This window comes from Physella acuta, unplaced genomic scaffold (assembly GCF_028476545.2).
Source record: "Physella acuta isolate Inbredline_101_S28 unplaced genomic scaffold, ASM2847654v3 ptg000548l, whole genome shotgun sequence".
In the NCBI taxonomy this organism is placed as follows: Eukaryota; Metazoa; Mollusca; class Gastropoda; family Physidae; genus Physella; species Physella acuta.
In genome coordinates, this window is record NW_026732067.1 from 155,277 (window position 1) to 169,695 (window position 14,419).

Sequence of the window (14,419 nt, forward strand, 5' to 3'; positions counted from 1 at the left end):
AACTAGGCGAAACGAAGAAAATGGCCTTACCTAACGAAAGTAAAATAATAATTATCCCAGAAAATATTTTACTCGAAATATTTAGATATCTACCTGTTAAAGATAGATGCATTGCTGGAAGGTTTGAAATTTAGTATTTTTCTTTAATTGTAAATGAAGGTAGATCTAATTAGATCTACTAAGCAATATAGATAAGATATAGATCTATATACTATATATAATATTATATAGGCCTAATTATAATTTCATGAATTTGACTCTGACTACTTTGGTGCACTTCTCAGGCTGTCTTCTTTCTTCTTTGACATCTTTGAGTTCTTTGACTCTCTAGATCTAGATTTTTAGATCTAGATCCTAACAATCTGACTGAATCATCTAATCATTTTCATGTTTGATTGATGATAATGTAACTCATCATTCTCAAATCTGTGGATGTGGTGGATTTCATGATTAAATTCATTCAATCATCCTGATAGTAAGACCTGATTGTTGATTAAAATTTAGATCTATGCTCACTTATTATTTTATATTCTAATCCAGCTAGAGAGAGTAGTTCGCAAAAGATTAATTATAATTAATATTTTTAATTTAATCATTCAAAGTTCAAAGAAGTCTGAATCTCATAATTCAATACAATATCATATTTAATTAATAATTATTTATCATTGTCTCGTAATCTACCACTCAGTGTTCCTTTAAGACTTTATCTCCAGGGGTTCTTGAAACTTTTAGGGGGGGGGGGGGGGGGGGGGGTGCCGATAGTATATTTGCTTTGCTATCTAAAAAAAAATCAATTAGCCTATTTTTTGGATGATAGGTTGTTACACTTAAACTAAAATTAGTAGTAGTAAACTACCAGTTGCTATTAGTATTAGTAAACTATTAACTAATAATGCTGTTTCTGCTTTAACTATTAAGTAATATTTTCAGAGTTTGTAAACAGTGGCGGCGTATAGTAAAAGACAATTCACTTTGGCGTCATGTAAACTTACTTGAATACAGACTAGATCTGTCAAAAATGTGGAAAGTTCTCCGAGGCCATTTCTCACCCTGTCTGCTCACCATGAGGATTCGGGGCTTTGTTCATACAGGTTGTTATGTTATCATATTTGTTAGAGATTTACACAGAGTCTTAGTGTATAAAAGCAATGTAAAGTACCATTTCGAAGTAGAGTTCACCTGTTTCAAATACCTCGGCATATGAAGAAATAGTGTGGTCAGAACTATGCCCAGCCGTCTTTACTTTCCCTAATGTAAGTCAGGTACCCATTAGAGCTGGGTGGGCACAGTACAGAGGCATTGTAGGGACTCAAGCCTAGTCTTAGTGTATGGTTGAAGCTTTACCCACTCACTAGTTTGCAATGATTTTGTCGTATGTGTGATGTTAATCCACACCACTACCCATCTATATTAGTTGTAAAAAACCAGTGTCTTTTCCCTTGTGGAAATAAATTAATAAATGATTTACTGTAAATGTCAGATTCATCAATAAGATTAATAATAAAACTTTTGTCATTTGTATAGGTTGCAGCAAGCGAAGGAAAGCATCTGTGTCTGATGCGATGCTGACTGAACTCTCCATCCGATGTCCCAACTTGTGGCTGCTTCACCTGGATGACTGCAACACAGATGGCCTGACACTTGGCTGTCTTCCACCCACCATAACAGACCTTAGCATCACCAAGTCCACCTGGAGGCCAAGGTGGCTCAGGGATAGAAATGATAAATCTCTACCCAACTTAAAAGCTTTGAACCTCAGCTCAACGGTCAGGGTAGATAACTTTGATCTAGAAGACATCAGCCAATGGACGGACTTGAATTCTCTTTGCCTGAACGGGTGCTACAGAATCAGTGATGTTGAGGTTATAGCTAAAAACTTAGTACAGCTTGAACTATTGGACTTAAGTGGTACATGGATTGATGAACTTGGTATTCATCACATTTCTCGCCACCTCAAGAAGTTGAAAAAGCTCTATGTGGCGGAGTGTAAAGATGTGAATGATTCGTGCCTGGCTACTATAGCCAGTGGCTTGCCTGGTCTGGAGTTACTGGATATCTCATTTTGTGAGAATATTAGCCTTGACGGGGTCAAAAGTTTGTCTGGTTTGTATCAACTGACTTGCCTTGCCATGCGCAGAAAAGAGAAGTTCAATGTAGAAGATGTTAGGAAATGTTTTTCACATGATTTAAAAATAGAGACGTGATATTATATTTATACATTTGTGATAAGTTTTTTGGGGTTTACATTTCTTTTTTTTTGAAAATTTTTTGTTCTCATAATTTAACCATTAATGTCCCATTCATTCTACCAAAACTCCACCCATGACGGCCCAATGTAAGGAGCATAACTCTGTATGATCAAGTGAATAGTTTCACAAAATATTTGTTTTTGTCTAAATGAAATTGAAAATTAAGATAAAAACTACTGCTTAATGTTGGGAATAAACCTGGCTTTCCAACAGTATTAAATAGAATATATTATATTCGGTAAAAGTACAGTAAAAAAATAAAAAATGTCGGAGAAAATTCAAAACAGGTCATTTTCGGTAGTCAACTTTATTTATTTTTGTCTAAACAACTAAGCATCGAATTTAACAGTTAAATATCAATTTGGTTATGTTTAAGATAAATAATTCATAAAATACATGCCTAGATACGTTTAGAGGCATTATTTTATTTTATTTTTAATATTAAATCTACTAAAAAAGGACAGATGAGTCTAAAATTTCGAGATCGAAAGAAGCTATTATTTTTTATCTTTCAAAAGCGCCATTGAAATTATAAGACCGGAAAAGGATGCTGAAACCATCCGACTTCCTGTTTAGTTAAAAATTAGGATTTGTAGGCCAAATTTTAATGAAACAAATTTAATTTTTTTATGCGTATTTTAAGCGGGCGGCAGCGGGCGTTACGGGACATTAACGGTGTCGGGCGGCAGCGGGCGTTACGGGACATTAATGGTTAATGGAATATAAGTTTATGTTGTCTAATTGTACCTATTGTATCTAAACTGTATCTACATTTACTGAAATATTGTATTTATTATATACAAAGCATGAGTACATAGTAACCTATTGACCTACCTGATGGCATGGGGTGGGATTTCCCACCAAGGTACCAGCTAGGGGGAAGGGAGAAAACTCATTTATATACTGACATGGGTTCAGCACCTGCAAATCTAATTCCTAAAGGAGTAGCCTAGCCTCCCTTGAGTTCATGGTCTGCATGCAACTAGACTCAACCAACTCTTGTTTCTAGCCTAGTTTATTATTTGTATTATGGTACCATACGTTGGGTGTAAACATCTTTATGTGTTGTGTTTATTTGATGTAGCAAGACTATCCTGGACCAAGGACTGAACACATTATATATTTTACTTATAATATTTTTACCATAAGTTGTTAATACTCTCCTATATTACTATATTCCAGTTTGCAAATGTGTAACCCCCCCCCCCCCCCCCCCCCCATAAAATCCAATGATACACAGTCCAGCTAGTTATACAATGGTCGTATATTATACACATCTGTTGCATTATCCAGCATGGCTAAATGTTAATTTCTTTCAATACTCTTCAAATAGCCTTTGTTCGTGAAGCTTTTTGTGCCATGTGAAGGTGTAGAAGTTGACTGGTCTCTGCCATTGTCAGTTCATATTTTTAGGGAAATGGTATACAGTTTATCTGAACGTGCTATTGTCAGTACATACTTAAGTACACTTTATTGTCAGCTTTCAGTGGTCTGAACCTGACCCAACCTCCAAATTGTTGGTGACCTTTTGAACTTAACGATTGTGACACCAATTTATTCTCGCCATTTTTACATATTCTATTAGCCTTGGTATTGTTGATTGAAGTGCTATAAAATTGATCATTTTTATATTGTGTTTTTAAATTATCTGTGATCTTTTTTATATAAATAAATCAGCTTTTTTGTGTACCCAGTTTTTATATGATTATTATATAAAAATTAATTTTTGGTAAATGTTATAAATGTTACATGTCATTTATAAATGATGTTTATTAAATATGAGATATATTTTAAAAACTTGCATTCAGTGTACCATTTTCCTCAAAGATGCTTTCACTTTCTCATTTTTTTAAAGCAAACTTGCCATAGATGACCATAGGTAATATATTTATTATGTTGATCAAGTCATAATTATTCTGCTATGTTACCCAATCAATATAAATAGTTGATCTTGAATGTCAGTTTGTCAGCCAGGATTGAAATACTGTTGACCTTTTATGTTGAAAATCTGTGTTTGAGGCTTGGCATAATTTCTAGGATCATCTTTCACAAGCAAAAGTTAAAATAAATCTGATATACCTGGCATCTATAGTCTTTCACAATCAAATCTTGATTGATATCTCATATACCTTGATGGTATAGCATAGACTGAATACCAAAAAGTCGAGTTTAAATCCCAGCTCTGACTCACGTTAAAGAGAGTAAAGGCGCATGCGTTTCCTGACCACACTATCCCTTCTTATGCTGATATCACAGAAACAGGTGAACTCTACTTGTCCCATGGACCGTCAAGTTCAGAAAGGGGGGCGGGGGACTTGTACCTCACCATCCAGAGTTTCTTCCAGGCATCTCTTCGGAGGGGGGTCGGAGCCCCCCCCCCCCCCCCCAACGAGATCGAATTTATAAAGTAAACATATACTTTTACTAGTGTCCGCCCTCCCGTAAAATGTAGACCGACCCCGTCCCCCCGTCCCCGGAGAAAAAAGTCTGAACGAAATCCTGCTCTTGTGGGGGTACGACCCCAGGTACAAAATACTAAAAAGATTTAATTAATATTGAAAAGATTTTCCATAACCAATACCCACCGCCCCGAAGTTTTAAGTAAGACTGTGTGTTACACATAAACAGTGGACACTAGAACCACCAATTCAACTTTAAACTAGGTCAATCAAACATTAGCTGACCTAAATAAAAACATCAACAGTAAGCTGTGAAAGTGTCCTGTTGCTTGCTCACATCCACACTCGCATTACACGTGAGTATCGAGTTTACTCACTTAACCAGCATACGATACCAGGTCAAACATACACTTTTGTCAAATGTCAAATTTGATCTAGGTCGCTGTAAAAAGCTGATATTAATTTCTTTACACTTGCCAGAAAGGAAGAAACATGAACCGTTAAAACACGTAGTATGACGCGAGAGTGCTTATTTGTATAAATAAAAGCTTCTGTTCTGTTCAAATAAACTTCAGAATAATGCGTAATTCAGAGGAACACTAAGTAACAAAAAAACAACAATCAGAGGGACGTTTAAATACCGCAACAGCAAATACGTACACAAATACGTTCGGGGCATGAGGTGGCTCCATCTGGTGGAAAATTCTACCTAAGACTGGAAGGTGAGACCTGGCAAGATGGAGCTGAGCAGGTACAAAACCATGTCAGACTGTCTCAAAGATCTGCTGCGGACAGACCCCGAGTTGGAGATCTTCGTGACGTATGATGGTGCCATGAGACGACGGTCTCTGACCAGAGGTCAGCTGCTTGACCTCTCCACCAGGTCAGTGAGTACATTGGGCTATACTTAGACATGTTTACATCATTACTTAATCCTTGTGTGAGTATCTGGATTTTTTTCTGACGTTTGTTGAAACGTGTGATTGAGAGATTTGTTTAAAATTGTGGTCCCTTTTATTCTCTGGTTTGCTCTAGGCCTAACTAAAAGAGATTTGGTAAAAAGTAAGTTCATGAGATTTATTGAAATAAATTCTAGAGACTCTGTTGAATTCTCAGGTTCGCCAGCCGACTCCGGAGAGCAGGCGTCCACAGTAAGGACGTCGTGGCGAATCTGCTGCCCAACAGCCTTGAATCTGCTGTCGTCATTTTTGGCGCCATTTTCTCCGGGGCTTCTGTGATGACTGTGGACGTCAACTGTCACAGCGGGCCAGAACTCTTGCACATTCTGAAAAAGTAAACAGCAGCATTTTAAAGATTCTGAAAAAGTAAACAGCAGCATTTTAAAGATTCTGAAAAAGTAAACAGCAGTATTTTAAAGATTCTGAAAAAGTAAACAACAGCATTTTAAAGATTCTCAAAAAGTAAACCACAGCATTTTAAAGATTCTCAAAAAGTAAACAACAGCATTTTAAAGATTTTCAAAAAGTAAACAACAGCATTTTAAAGATTCTCAAAAAGTAAACCACAGCATTTTAAAGATTCTCAAAAAGTAAACAACAGCATTTTAAAGATTCTCAAAAAGTAAACCACAGCATTTTAAAGATTCTCAAAAAGTAAAAGACAGCAATTGCACATTCTTCAAAAATAAAAGATAACTTTTGCACATTCTCAAAAAGTAAACAACAGCATTATAAAGATTCTCAAAAAGTAAAAGACAGCAATTGCACATTCTTAAAAAATAAAAGATAACTTTTGCATATTCTCAAAAAGTAAACAACAGCATTATAAAGATTCTCAAAAAGTAAAAGACAGCAATTGCACATTCTTAAAAAATAAAAGATAACTTTTGCACATTCTCAAAAAGTAAACAACAGCATTATAAAGATTCTCAAAAAGTAAAAGACAGCAATTGCACATTCTTCAAAAATAAAAGATAACTTTTGCACATTCTCAAAAAGTAAACAACAGCATTATAAAGATTCTCAAAAAGTAAAAGACAGCAATTGCACATTCTTAAAAAATAAAAGATAACTTTTGCATATTCTCAAAAAGTAAACAACAGCATTATAAAGATTCTCAAAAAGTAAAAGACAGCAATTGCACATTCTTAAAAAATAAAAGATAACTTTTGCACATTCTCAAAAAGTAAACAACAGCATTATAAAGATTCTCAAAAAGTAAAAGACAGCAATTGCACATTCTTCAAAAATAAAAGATAACTTTTGCACATTCTCAAAAAGTAAACAACAGCATTATAAAGATTCTCAAAAAGTAAAAGACAGCAATTGCACATTCTTAAAAAATAAAAGATAACTTTTGCATATTCTCAAAAAGTAAACAACAGCATTATAAAGATTCTCAAAAAGTAAAAGACAGCAATTGCACATTCTTAAAAAATAAAAGATAACTTTTGCACATTCTCAAAAAGTAAACAACAGCATTATAAAGATTCTCAAAAAGTAAAAGACAGCAATTGCACATTCTTCAAAAATAAAAGATAACTTTTGCACATTCTCAAAAAGTAAACAACAGCATTATAAAGATTCTCAAAAAGTAAAAGACAGCAATTGCACATTCTTAAAAAATAAAAGATAACTTTTGCATATTCTCAAAAAGTAAACAACAGCATTATAAAGATTCTCAAAAAGTAAAAGACAGCAATTGCACATTCTTAAAAAATAAAAGATAACTTTTGCACATTCTCAAAAAGTAAACAACAGCATTATAAAGATTCTCAAAAAGTAAAAGACAGCAATTGCACATTCTTCAAAAATAAAAGATAACTTTTGCACATTCTCAAAAAGTAAACAACAGCATTATAAAGATTCTCAAAAAGTAAAAGACAGCAATTGCACATTCTTAAAAAATAAAAGATAACTTTTGCATATTCTCAAAAAGTAAACAACAGCATTATAAAGATTCTCAAAAAGTAAAAGACAGCAATTGCACATTCTTAAAAAATAAAAGATAACTTTTGCACATTCTCAAAAAGTAAACAACAGCATTATAAAGATTCTCAAAAAGTAAAAGACAGCAATTGCACATTCTTAAAAAATAAAAGATAACTTTTGCATAATCTCAAAAAGTAAACAACAGCATTTTAAAGATTCTAAAAAAAGTAAAAGATAACATTTACATATTCTCAAAAAGCAAACAACAGCATTTTCCATATTCTCAAAAAGTAAAAGAGAACTTTTTTCACATTCGTAAATACTAAACCAGAACTTTCGCACATTCATTAGAAGAAAAAGAACTTTTGACATCCGTAAAAACTAGCAGAGCTTTTGAAATTTAACAAAAATTCCGGTAGGGATCATGAAAAAATAAATTATATTTAACAGGTCCAGATGTAAACTTGTTGTAACCAGAACCGAGGCAGACGACCAAACGTTATCAGTGTTAAATATAGAGGCTGGACCTGACGGCACTGACCAGGTTCCAGCTAGCAACGTCCAGCTGCCAGACCTACACAACGTCATCGTCGTGAACAGAGATTCTCCTCATGGTAACTTGACGCTAACTTGTAAACAATTGAGATTTGGTTTTGTACATTTTTATCACAAAAATATGGTCCTGCTTGCTATAAAAATGTAGGAACATAAAGGTATAACATTAACTATAACTGCACATTCTCAAAAACTAAACCAGATTATTTTTTTGTTCATCAAAATTTCAAAAATTGTACGTTTTAAATTTTATCTATGCCACGACAGAGAAAAGCCAACGATTTCTAGATCGGCTAGGCCTAGAGCAGGAAAGTCTGGAAGACTATGCCGCTAAAGAAGATGACGTTGCTATGGTGTTCTTGACTTCCGGGACCACAGGGCTACCTAAACTGGCGGCTCACACACAGAGAGGAATCATGGCTGACGCTGTCAATGGTAGCATCTTGTGTTTTTATTTTCAGCTCTTGAGATTAGTATTTCAAATTAAATAAGGTTAACTTCTCGTCTAGATGTGTGCTCGATGTGTTAAAATTTAAAAGAAAAATCATCTACGCTTAATTTTTGTAATCTGGTAATTCACACAAGGTAAGTATTCACGTAATTCTAAACGTAGAACTAATGTAAAAGTAAAGGTTCCTCTCCAAACGGTCCATTAGGGAAAGTGAAGTAGAGTTCACCTATTGTTGTTCCTTCGGGTTAGCGGTTTAGCGCTTTATCGCTATGCGATACCGCCCCACAACACGAATGTAAACAGCTGGATAAATAATGTCTTCTAACTTCCGTACATCAGGAGCCACGACACTGGAGGTCAAGAGGCCAAACAAATTTTACATCGCTACTTCCTGGTCTTGGGCTGTTGCCACGCCCATTGACTTGCTCTGGGGATTCACGAGAGTCGGCCCAGATCTCTGGCACCAGCAGAAGATCAACGACCCAATCAGGCGAGTGATGTATCCTCTACGATAACTTCGGACAGGAGTTGTTCACCTACATAGTGGTGGCCTACTGCTATCTAATTAAGCAGAACATATTCTTCCAGATTGTAACAATTAAATAAGATATCAACTACTAGATCTGTGAAAGTTTCCTGAATGACCATCGATATATATATATATATATATATATATATATATATATATATATATATATATATATAATACTTGTGTTTATTATTTTTCAACAGACATCATGCATCTATAATCAAAAGAGAACAAGTACCCTGCGGTTTTCTGTCGCCCTCAATGGTCGATAATTTACTGAAAGTCTGGAATCCTGAAGATGGTCCTATTTTCGAACAAGTTTTGGTTGGTATGGCAACATTACCATTAAATGTGATTTCTTTCTTATAAGAGCGCAGTCAGTGGGAATGTGCAATACCGTAACTTGTTTCAGGATTTGGGTCTGTATTAGTATTATTGCCAGGTTTTGTTAGGTTAGTTAGTTCGATGTTGACCAATGGTGTCGCCCCCAGCTGGCATCCCCATCAACCACCGCCTGTGCCGACGGCTGTGTACGGCAACCAAACTTTTGAGCATCCGGTACGGCTCCACGGAGAATATCCACGTGACCAATTTGCACGTGCGGGACCCAACAGACTTTCAGGACTTTGACTGCGGGACTTTGTACCCAGGTGAGATATGTGTAAAGACATAGTTAAGGGCCGGGATTTATCCATGCTATATCACATCACACAGCTAAACCTGTACACATAGTACCCAGGCGAGATATGTGTAAAGACAGAGTTAAGTACCGGGAAATTAAATATGATTGAGTAAACGACCTGTTTTACTTACGATTCTTTTATCTCCACCAGGTGCACAGATACGTGTTGTCGACGATTCAAACAACGATGTCCCAAAAGGTTCACCTGGTATGTTTTCTATACAATTCATCACTACGTATAGCTAATCATACTTTTGTTGTCAAGAAGACAAAACAAACATAACTCCTCATACCTAGGCCCTATTGAAAATATTCCAAGCTGGTGCGTGGGAGGGGGGGGGGGTGGACATCTTATATTAATGAACTAAATGCAGTGTTCTTTGAAAAAAGAACAAGACAAACATACATACATGAGCTTAACTCATCCATCCCATGTTTTTCTGTCGCCCCACCTTTTCTTTTTCCGCTCCCTGTTTATTTAACATGCATTGCCTAAACAATGTAAGCATATGTTGGCCAACAGGTCGAATTCTAATGAAGTCCGAAGGCATGTTCAAAGAATACTTGAATGATAGAGAGAAGACGGACTCAGCCGTCGTGGATGGGGGGTGGTACAACAGCAACGATGCCGGCTACATCAGACCTAGCGATGGGCATATCGTCGTTTTGGGCAGGCAAGATATGAGAGAAATATTTTTCACCTTTCATTCTAGTCTTCTAGTTAGATGTTTAAACCAAATATTTAGAAAAGGTTGAGAAAATTATACTTTTCTACGCTAATCTTGGATTTGTATAAGTAAAACAAGTTTACCACAATTACATTTAAATTCTAAGTTTGGTATTAACTTTCATTAAGCATAATTATTTCTCAAAAATAGTTAGTAAAACATTACCAAAATAAAGTTTTCGATTTCTATTAAAATTTAAAAAAAAAAAAAAAGATTATCATAAAACTGTAAAGAAAATAGTGCTAATTTTCCTTGTGTTGCTTTGTCCTCAATTTTGGTTTCCTTACGCAGATACGATTACGTCATCATGCACAAATCTGGCCACATTTACCCCGCTTGGGTAGAGCAGCCAATCAGATTACACCCGGAAGTGCAGGATGTGATCGCTGTACCCATAACCAATTCTCAAAACCAGCACCATATATGCGCATGTGTCGTCAAAGTTCCCGGAAGTAACCTCACTTCCGATGATGTCATTCGCTTCGCCAAAAACAGTGTTGCCAACGGCAACGACAGAAGCCTCGCGCCAGAGTACGTGGTCTTTTACGACGCGTTTCCATCAAACAGTCGCGGGAAAATATTAACAAACAAGTTAATAGCAGACGCCATCAAGAAAATACGACATCAGGAGTTCGTGTGTAAGCACGTCCACACAGGCTGAATGTAATGTTGGTGTGTAAGCACGTCAACACAGGCTGAATGTAATGTTGACATTGTTGTACACAAGTTTGCTTTTGATTCCATTTGCTTCTCTTTCTATCAGAACAGCTGCACATAGAAAAATAAAGTTTGCTCTGATCCGCAGTTTTGTATCGTATCCCTTCGAATGGAATTGCCTCGATCTGTAAGGGGACGGGCTGTATACTGTTTTTCAATCGTATTGGGCTTTGTTGAGCTCAGCTATTCTCCAGGTCTATGCAGATGTTTTGTTTTGTTGTGCTGCATTGTATTGTAACGTGTTGAAAAGTGAAATGGCGTGTCCCTGATATTGAGGTTTCTGATCGCAAAGTGGGGAGGTAAGGGTCGGACGGGGTGTTTGTTTTTGAGGTCGAGTGGACCCGGGAGATTCGTTGTTCCAGCACCGATACTTGGGAGAGGCGTAGAATTCGCCACCCGAAAAAAAAATTTCGGGTTTTTAGTTAAATTGTCTTCAGATCTCTGCGAAACTAGATCATCAACTTTTTTCCAAGAAAAAATAACAAAAGAATTTTTTTAAAAACTAAGTAAATACAGTATTAATAATGACACGAAACTATGAAGAAGGGGTTGAAGCCAATCGCAACTTTCACAGACAATGTACTGGTCAGACAAAATAAAAGGTAAAGTGCTCCTGTTGGATTTAAGCGTTGGACACTTCTCCTCGGTTACCACTTTCCTTTACATTAAAAATATGGTTCGTAGTCCAGAGCAAAAGAGCGTAGATTTAATAATTCTAAATACATCAAGAAAAAAACGATATAAAAATACATTATTATGCACATGCTTATACATTACTACTATTTAAATAACTATAAAGAAAAGCGTGGGTGTCTTCCTTAACATTAGTAAAGGTATCCAATAGATACTAAAGTGACCCACGCTTTTCTTTATAGTTATTTAAATAGTAGTCTATAATTTATTTTCTACTTTTTAGTGCATTATTACATAAAAGCTTGTTATTAAAACGTTTTTTTATGAATTTTTTAAAGAATCAACAGCTTTATCATTTTTAATGGTCAGTATGCATATATATATATATATATATATATATATATATATATATATATATATATATATATATATATATATATATATATATATATATATATATATATATATATATATATCTACAACATTATAAATAGTATTGTGTTTACAAATAGTCCTGCAATAAAAAGTAATTTTCTATCCCACACATAGTTTTAGAGTCCTCAATATGGCGGTATTTATTAAAATAATTCTCACTTTATAATAATAACCGTTGTAGATACATATTTTATAAAACAGATTCATGGGCAAATCCAGTCACAAACAAAATAGTTGCCAATAAATTTCGTTTTAAAAGCAATAATTTTTAAACATTTATGTAGTAATTATCTAGACTACTTAGTATTTAGATCTAGTGAAGTTAAAAAAATGAAAACATTTTCAGATTTCAGTATAAATTAATAAAAATGTAGGCCTATATTATTGCATAAAATATTTCTACACGACTTTAAAATGAATGTAACCTCAGTTTAATAAGATATTTTTGGAAAAGTTTGCAAACGTTTGTACGTAAATATAGAAGTGTTGGGTTGTGTACAATTTGATAGTTAGATCTAGGTACACAAAGACATCCCAATTATCATTATGTAATATTTAAAAATCTGTTTCAGCAAGTTACAAAATGTATCTGGTTCTTACTCTTGTACTCCTGAGTTTAACCTCACTGGTAAATAGCGCTGACTGTAAGTACATCTGTTTTACTTTTTTAATGTATTATTAGAATATTAAAACGAATATCTTACAAATACTAAAACTAACTTAATACAAGTTTAAAATCTATACCGTTTTTTTTTTCAACTATAATATTTTTAGTTATGGTGTAATTATTTCGTACCAAGCGTGTTTATTGAACAAAAAAGTAAAGTTAATATTTAATTTTTAATTTTTAAAAATTTAGAACAAACATCCCTGACGACTAGCGTAACCTCAAATTTTAACAACCTTGTAAAAAAAATTGTAAAAATCTTATAAAGTTAAACTTAACAGGAAGAAGGAAAAAAAATTATGGAAAGTCAAACTGTATATTTTAAATAAGGTATCTCAAGAAAAAAAAAATTATAGCTTTTTTTTTAGTATCACTAAGACTTAGAAAACCAAAGAACTTTATAGATCAACAACAAAAAATATTGGAATTGTAATTTTTTTTTTTTTTTACAGTTGCCACATGCGCACAGGAATTTGCGCAGAAAGTGACTTCTCGCACTGAACAAGGTAGATTCTCATTTCTAGAGTCATCCAAGTTTGCCTACAGTAAAAATGGAGCTAAGATACATATTCAAAAAGTCAACTTCACAACGCCTTTCACTGCACCGCCGACTGTGATCGTCACATTGGAATCTCTTACTTCACTCAAAGCTAACGACATAGGGTACTGGCTTCACACAGGCGAGGTGACCAATAACGGCGTTGAGATTCTTTTTGAAGTATGGGGTGACACACCAGTCAGTGGAGGGTGGGTGCACTGGTATGCCTTCCGTGTATAGAAGTTAGAGAAACATCAATGTTTTGGTCCGTGTTACAAGGCCTATAGACGAATTTTGTCGGTAAACAATGTATTGTTCGGTGTTATATGGCGACTAGTTGATATTTCTTCCATAACATTTGGTGATGATATTCACATCTATCTGCCGCTACTAACAAATAAAAGGGCCATAACAACTAATATTATGTGTTCTGTTTTTCTTGTTACAATGTTTTCAGTTACTTGTAACGGATTGATATTTGTTGTAATGGTTATTAGCAGAAGTTATATGAACAAACCAGTTACCTTTACAAAGTTATTTCCTCTTTAAATAATGTGCTGAATAGTCTAAATTAATAATCAGTTAACAAAATTGATATGCATTTAATGTACGATCAATACTTAGAGTATAAAGAAAAATCCAAAATAACGAAGTTTTCTAAGTAGGCGTAGAGCAAAATTTTCCCGATATTCTTAAATGTTTACACATTAATGTATCTAGTTGATTTTTCTCAACTACTTTGTTCAGGTATATAATATAATTGGCGAGTCTAAAGGAACAACTGCAAGCTATGACTATGAATTAATACAGAATGTTCAGCTGAAATAATGACCCATCGACCCCCCCCCCCTCGGAGAAAATGTCTGGAATAAACATTGCTCAGCGAAGGTTCCATAAACTCCGAATTCCCTCTTTGCACATTTGAACTTGATTTCGACACGGAAC

The 14,419-nt window shown here is 34.7% G+C and overlaps 1 protein-coding gene across 1 annotated transcript; it reads left to right on the forward strand.

The window, feature by feature from the left end:
• On the forward strand, nucleotides 1-2,234 carry LOC131946204 (F-box/LRR-repeat protein 12-like). Its single transcript, XM_059306861.1, has 3 exons — nucleotides 1-121; nucleotides 931-1,091; nucleotides 1,525-2,234. Exons 1-3 carry the CDS (start codon nucleotides 21-23, stop codon nucleotides 2,202-2,204), a joined length of 942 nt encoding a protein of 313 aa, XP_059162844.1. The 5' UTR covers nucleotides 1-20; the 3' UTR covers nucleotides 2,205-2,234.
• Nucleotides 2,235-14,419: the final 12,185 nt, after the last annotated feature.

Bases quoted from the DNA above. Each gene is read 5' to 3' on its own strand.
- LOC131946204 (XM_059306861.1), top strand. From the start codon at position 21: ATGGCCTTACCTAACGAAAGTAAAATAATAATTATCCCAGAAAATATT. The intron at 122-930 runs GTTTGAAATTTA...TAATATTTTCAG, and splicing joins GATAGATGCATTGCTGGAAG to AGTTTGTAAACAGTGGCGGC. The intron at 1,092-1,524 runs GTTGTTATGTTA...TCATTTGTATAG, and splicing joins TCGGGGCTTTGTTCATACAG to GTTGCAGCAAGCGAAGGAAA.